Here is a 6000-nt window from a genome sequence, read left to right on the forward strand (position 1 = left end):
AACAAAATGCTACTCGCATCCATTACAGACAAGCCCAAATGACAAAATATTTTGATGACAGACAGAACTCAAATTTTACTTCTGTTGAGCTTGGAACAAAATGAATATACATACAACTGGACTTCCTATCAGAACACAATGAGAAATACCAACAGAAATGTTCTTGGAAAGAAGACAACTGGAAAATTTGCTAGCCATGTGGCTGCCTTCCCAAGATTGCAAATTGAAAGATCATGTCCTCTTCTAAGCTGGCACCAGGGCTCTGACTGTGCTCAACTGATTCCCACAGAGCTTCTTCCCACTGAGCCATGAAATAAAGGAACAAAAATAGGCAAAGTGCCATAAGTGAAAGCTACCACCATTCACTCATCCCCTCTACCTTCCTTTGAAGCCCCACCTTTTCTACAGGATGCATATTTGGATCAAGGCAAATCACAATCTCATCACATGCATCATGGCAATAAAGTTCTAGCTACAGATTAACAGCAGTACCACAAACTCACACTTAACACCAACTCTCAGCAAATGAAACAAACCAGCCTTTCCAGTTTCCTTGAATGAGGCAACCCAAAAGGGAAACTTACCTTAATTCGAGGCATAGTCACGGTGGGTGGCTTTGCTTCAGCAATGAAACTGTAGGATGTCCCTTTTTCAACAACTTGTGTAGTGTAAGGCATGAACTGTTTACCTTTGGATCCAAATACAAAATCATCTCTCAAAGCATCTATCAGGACAATGACAACTTTTCTGAAAAGTGGTGGTGGAATTTTGGTCCAGTTGGAAGCTATTCCTAAAGCACAAGAAGAAGAACATATTTTAAATCACCAAAAATGTTAATGTTTCTTAGACATAAGTTAAAGGACAGATGCACCACAGAAATGTGTGCCACAATGTTCATTAACTTTACATTCAGGAGCAAGAAGCTGCAAAGAATGGCAAATATTAGATCTCATCTGGGTAAGTTGACTCAGGCCATCCAGCACAAGAATGACACAAAAAGAAAGAAAATCTAAATCAGGAGTTAGGAAGAAAAACAAAAAAGATAAAAGAATGAATGCAGTGCACCATGTGAAATGGTAAGAATTGAGGAAAAACTCCCTAACAGAAAGTTCAAAGGGATAAGAAGGAACAGTTTCTGCTTTCTGTTTAAGTTAGGCAGACCTGTGTATACCCAACTGACAGTCACTGTAAGAAAAAAATACAGCATTGACCTGTGCTAATATCCTGTCCTGTATAACAGAACATAATTCAAGCAGCGCCCCCAAACAACTTTCCCTGTCAGAGAGCAAGAGTAACAAAGAAATGAACAGAACTTAATTGACATTGGAAGTGGAAAGACTTGTACACGCTTACATCTTTCTGAGTTGAAGGCTGTATGGTAGGATAGTTAGGTGACAGAAGGTGCAGGGCCAAAACCCAATTCCAGAATACACTGGGAAAAAAAAAACTACAGCCTGTGCTCAGAGTACAGCACAGCATCTCATTCTCCTCCTCGTGCTCACTGACCACAGCACAGCCATGCCTCCAGCACTGGGCCACAGCATACCCTCAGGCCCACCTCTTTCCTTGACGTGGTGGGCTTACTGGTGGCAGCAGCAGCAGCTCTTCTTTTGCTTAGTCACACAACAACATTTTAATTTTACAGCAGAAGGCTTGGGTCAAACCACTACAGGCCTCATATCTCCGCCAGGGAGACAAAACAGAAGCACAGAAGCAGAGTGGACCCCATTCATAGATTTCTTCCTAGACAGCACTGTGGTGGATCAGAATACGCATTATATAAAGTTACAGCTTTAATGTTCTTTCAGATTAAAATGCGTTTCTGATTAAGTAGCAGATAAGCGGGGAAGGACATGGATAATTCTGTGGCCAAAAAGAACCTAAAAATAAGCAAAATAAGCTGAAAAACTGTATTTTAGGTACGTGCATAAGCATCAATAAATTGACATTCACAAACATGCTAGCAGTAGCGATTTTCCCAGGTAAAGAAATTGGAGATGGGCACAGCAGAGGAGAGAGGGAAACCTCAGCAAGAAAAATTGTAATTCTCAGTAACTCTGACAGAAAATAAAATGTTGTTTCTGAATGACCTGAATGACTAAATTGGCAGGCTTCTCTGGCATTCATGCATTTCACTCAGATGAAAAACAAGAAGGCAGAAATGGATGTTCTGTGCACTTAAGTAAGTTTTACTTTTACTTTACTCATAATTGACTCCCACACACTCGCACAGGGAAGGAAAACTTGCTGGATACCAGTGTGCAGCTCTTAGGATGCGGCATGCTTATTTATGTCTGCTAAAGTTCTTTAGAAAAGTTATATCGTGTGTGAGGGAGTTTTTGTAAGCAGTGAAAAGAACAGTAAGTTCTACCATGACCTTTTTAAAAAGAGGCAAAGACTGGAGGGCAGTCAGATTTCAAGGAATAAGGGGCTAGCAAAGACCAGAGTCAGCATTCTGAACATCAGAACAAACTTCCAACTGTTCAAGGAATTTCCACATGGGATTTACTGGGAAGCTCTCCTTAGGAGCGCAGGAATGGAACAGAGCTGGCAGCTTTTGAGGACACCTTTCCAGCAGCACAAGAGTTCATAATCCTTCAGTAGAAGAAATAAGGCAGAGGAAGCAGAAAACTGGCTTGGCTGAGCAAGGACTGCTGATCAAACTGAAGATAAAAAAGGAAAACTCCAGGCGGTGGAAGCAGGAATCGGTGGCCTGGGAAGAAAATAACAGTGCCATCCAGACGTGTAGAGATGAGATCCAGAAAGCCAAAGTGCAAGTGGAAATGAACTTGGTGAAGGATGTGAAAAATAACACAGGGATTCTATAAGTACATTGGTCAGAAGAGACAGATCCTCCCCCTCTGATGAATGAGAAGGGAGAAATTTCAACGGGACATAGAAAAGGCTAAGGTACTCAAGTAATTCCTACCCTCAGCAGCCTCCACTGGCAGACAGCTTCCCATGTCCCTCAACCTATAAGAAGAGATAGGGGCAGCAAAATCCATCCCACTGTAAGAAAAGAGCAGGTCTGAGACCACCTGATGAGCTTGAATGCAAACAAGTCTGTGGGGCCTGATGACATGCATCTCAGAGTACTGAAAGAAGTGCTTGGTGAGGTTGCCAAGACACTCATCACCACAGCAGAACAGTCATGACTGTCAGGTGTAGCCCTCAGTGACTGGAAAAAGAGAAACACCACTCCCATTTTTAAGAAAGGGAGAAAGAAAGACCTGGGGAAATACAAGCTGGTGAGCTTCATCTCTGTGCCTGGGAAGATCATGGAGTAGGTCCTCCTGGGAGAGATGTTAAGGCACATGTGAGAACAGGAGGTTATGAGAAACGCCCAGCACCATTTCAACAAGGGTACAATCATGCCTGACCAACCTAGTGGCGTTCTACAATGGAGCGACAGCATCAGTGGACAATAAAAATAAACTGATATCATTTACCTGGACCTGCGCAAGGCTTTTGACATGCTCCCACACCACATCATTAACTCTGAATTGTAAAGCTATGAATTTGAAGGGAGGACTATTCAGTGGATAAGGAATTAGCTAGATGGTTACAGACAGAGTTGTGATCAATGGCTCTATGTCCAGGTACAGGTTGATAATATGAGGTGTTGTATTTCAGGGGTCTGCCACCCTTCAACATCTTTTACCAATAACATTGATGGAGTTGTTGGAGCAGGTACAGGTGAGGCCATCAGGTTAACCAGGGGCTGAAGCATCTCTCTTATAAAGAAAAGTTGAGGCAGTTGAGGTTGTTTAGAATGGAGAAGGTTGTGTGGAGATACCATTGTGGCCTTCTGGTTCTTAAAGCGAGCTTATAAGCAGGAGAGGGATGGACTATTTACATGGTCTGATAGGAAAAGAATAAGGGAAAGCAGCTTTAAACTAAAAGAGGGGAGATCTGGGTTACACGTTAGGAGGAAATTCTTTACTCAGAGGGTGGTGAAGCAGTGTCACAGCTGCCTAGAGGAGCTGAGTGCTCCATTCCTGGACACATTCAAGGCCAGGCTGCATGGGACCCTGGGCAGCAGAGCTGGTGGGGGGCAGCCCTGCCTGTGATAGGGGGATTGGTGCTAAAGGATCTTTAAGATCATTTCCAACCTTGGTCATTCTGTGATTCTACAATTGTCTAACACAGGTTAGGAAGCAATGCAATGGTTTTAAGTGCTTATCAGTGAGACCTAGAGATCACTTTGCACTCAAGCTCTCACACAAGAGCTCCAGAGAGAAAATAACCATTCCCATCACTATTTTACCTAGGATTACCAACACGTCTACATTTAATCTAAGAGTTTGTAGAGAACTCTGGCACACATGTATACTCTCCAGGTCAAACCAACCTTTTCAAAGCCCAATTGTCTGCTCCCTCTTCCCCCTCAGCATCTACTGAGAATGTTTACATGGGAATACAAAGTTTCACTTGTACTTAAACCTGATACTGAGATCTCTATAACAACCTGTCAAACATCTCTGACAGCTTTGGTAATCTCCAGCTAAATACTTAACTGCAGTTTAGCAGCCTCAGCTTAAGTCTGTAAGATTAGAGCTTTATACTGTTCCTGCTTCACTGATGTTGTGATGCCACGTTCTGAATTAGGCAACTATCTCTCCAACCCACCGTTCTCACAAATTCAGTGAGTCTGTCCCAAGGTGCTGCTTTTGTGCAGTTCAGAAGTAGCAACGACAAGATGCAACAAGCAGCACGTCCCATTAGGGCTGACACAACCCAAAGGTACCACAGAATCACAGAATGACCCGGGTTAGAAGGGACCTCAAGGATCATGTAGTTCCAACCCCCCTGCCTAGCAGGGCCACCAAACATACACCTTTACTAGATCAGGTTGCCCAGAGCCCCGTCCAACCTGGTCTTGAACACCTCCAAGGACGGGGCATCCACAACCTCCCTGGGCAGCCTGTTCCAGGGCCTAACCACTCTCCTAGTGAAGAACTTCCCCCTAACATCCAACCTAAATCTTCCTTCTTTTAACTTAAAACCATTTCCCCATGTCCTGCTATTGTCAGCCCTTCCCAAGAGTTTACAGAGTTTACCACCAGCAGACATCTCTCCTACCAGCCGCCTCGCCTAAACACAGCTCAGTACAGCCGTTCCCTGAAGGTGAGGGGGTTCACCCTCATGTACAGCCGATGATTAAGGCTTCCTGCAAGCAGATTCTTCACACAGTGACCAACGCTACACACAGAGCTACATCTGCTCGGAAACAAGACAGCACCACAGAACGGCACTGTAAGCACAAAAGCCGGAGAGCACCCGTGAAGCCGCGAACCAGCACATCCTCCTACCTGTGCCGGGCGGTGCCGGCTCTGCGGGAGGCTCAGCGCGGGCCTCCCCGCGGGACACAGAGCGGACGGGCAGCGGGAAGAAGCCGCGGAGGAACAGCGCGACCCCCAGCGCCTCGGCCAGCAGGCAGCCGGCCGACAGCGCGCCCGAGCGCAGCCGCAGCCGCATCCTCTCCTCGCTCCGGCCTCAGCCCGTCCCGCTCCCGGCGTCCTCCGCCCCGCCCCACCTCCGGCCAATCAGCAGCCACCGCACCTGCCCTCCCGGCCCTCCTATTGGCCAGCAGCGCTCCAGCCCCGAGCCGGAAGTGGAGTCCCGCTTGGGAGAGGGTGGAACGTCCCGGCTGCCCCCCGCGGCGCCATGTTGTGTGTGGGGCTGGCCGTGAGGGGGCCGGTGTAAAGCGGTGTGTCCCAGCGGTGTGTTCCAGCACCACGGGGATATTTTGCACTAAGTTGCCCCAAAAGGCATCAGGCAGATTAGCAACGAGACTTTGAAGCCAGTTTGAGGGTGTTGGGCCAGTGGAATTTTCTTTTGTTTCCTTAATAGCATCGTTTTAGGAGCCTTTTCTAGCAAAACCCACGGGGAAGGAAGCAAGATAAATAATAAGAAGAAAGGGCTATAAAAGTTAATTTTCTGGAAGAGGGAGCAAAGCTGTTCTGTACAGAAGAGCTGATGGTGTTCTCGCCGTGCTCC

General features: G+C 46.2%; 1 protein-coding gene across 5 annotated transcripts in view; it reads right to left on the minus strand.

The window, feature by feature from the left end:
• PIGG (phosphatidylinositol glycan anchor biosynthesis class G (EMM blood group)) overlaps positions 1-5521 on the minus strand; it is a 75077-nt gene extending 69556 nt beyond the window's left edge. For all 5 annotated transcript variants that reach the window (XM_085528770.1, XM_015849554.3, XM_015849555.2 and 2 more), the window contains exons 1-2: positions 5313-5521; positions 585-790 (exon numbers count right to left, since the gene is read on the minus strand). In XM_085528770.1, the coding sequence (XP_085384896.1) occupies positions 585-790; positions 5313-5478 (372 nt within the window). In that variant the 5' untranslated portion in view covers positions 5479-5521. The remainder of the gene's footprint in view (positions 1-584; positions 791-5312) is intronic.
• Positions 5522-6000: the final 479 nt, after the last annotated feature.

The sequence above is a fragment of the Coturnix japonica genome, chromosome Z, assembly GCF_054131305.1.
Source record: "Coturnix japonica strain WE chromosome Z, WE-NBRP24, whole genome shotgun sequence".
NCBI classification, from domain to species: Eukaryota; Metazoa; Chordata; class Aves; order Galliformes; family Phasianidae; genus Coturnix; species Coturnix japonica.